Source organism: Haliaeetus leucocephalus, unplaced genomic scaffold (assembly GCF_000737465.1).
Source record: "Haliaeetus leucocephalus isolate CR32 unplaced genomic scaffold, Haliaeetus_leucocephalus-4.0 Scaffold722, whole genome shotgun sequence".
Classification (NCBI taxonomy): domain Eukaryota; kingdom Metazoa; phylum Chordata; class Aves; order Accipitriformes; family Accipitridae; genus Haliaeetus; species Haliaeetus leucocephalus.
Genome location: NW_010973158.1, coordinates 2,316,805 through 2,317,358, shown reverse-complemented (window position 1 = coordinate 2,317,358; position 554 = coordinate 2,316,805). Strand labels below are relative to the sequence as shown.

At 61.0% G+C, this 554-nt stretch overlaps 1 protein-coding gene across 1 annotated transcript in view; it reads left to right on the top strand.

The window, feature by feature from the left end:
- The first annotated feature begins 390 nt into the window (after nucleotides 1-390).
- The window catches only part of RNF180 (ring finger protein 180), a 19,701-nt gene continuing 19,537 nt past the window's right edge, over nucleotides 391-554 (top strand). Inside the window, exon 1 of the mRNA XM_010580590.1 lies at nucleotides 391-450. Coding sequence (XP_010578892.1) covers nucleotides 391-450 — 60 coding nt within the window. The remainder of the gene's footprint in view (nucleotides 451-554) is intronic.

Sequence of the window (554 nt, the reverse complement as noted above, 5' to 3'; positions counted from 1 at the left end):
TCTGGTCCCTTCCAGTGTCTGAAGCCGAGCAACTATTATTAGCAGATGGGTCAGCTACGAGCACGCGCCAGCTCCTGATCGAGGCAGGCTGTCATCGCAGAAGGCCAAAACGCTGTGGCGCTGGAAACGCAGCCCCTCCCGCTTACCAGCGTTCATTCGCTCCTGAGGGAGAGGGAGGCTCACCAGCAAGGGGCCCGCCGTGCTGCGCTCTGCCCTCCGAGGGCGGTACGCCTGCCTCTTCCCCCACGGAGCCCTGCACCATTTGCAGCAAAGGTGCACAAGTTTACTTCACACCCCCATCCCCCCCCCCCGATTCCACGTAAAAAGCTTCCTCTTTGCCCTTGCTGCCTACTAGAACAGTCAGGGGCTGCTGAGGACACCCTGCCCAGCATGGGATTGCTCGCCGGCACTTGTCGGTCCCTCTCCCGTCCCTGGGCCCGCTCCTTGACGGTAAGCTCTCTGGGTCTGGGCTTGTTCCTCGGGCCTGGAGGCACGTATTTCTTTGTCCCAGTTTTTACCGAAAAGTTTTCATTCCGCTCCCCGCCAAGTCCCGG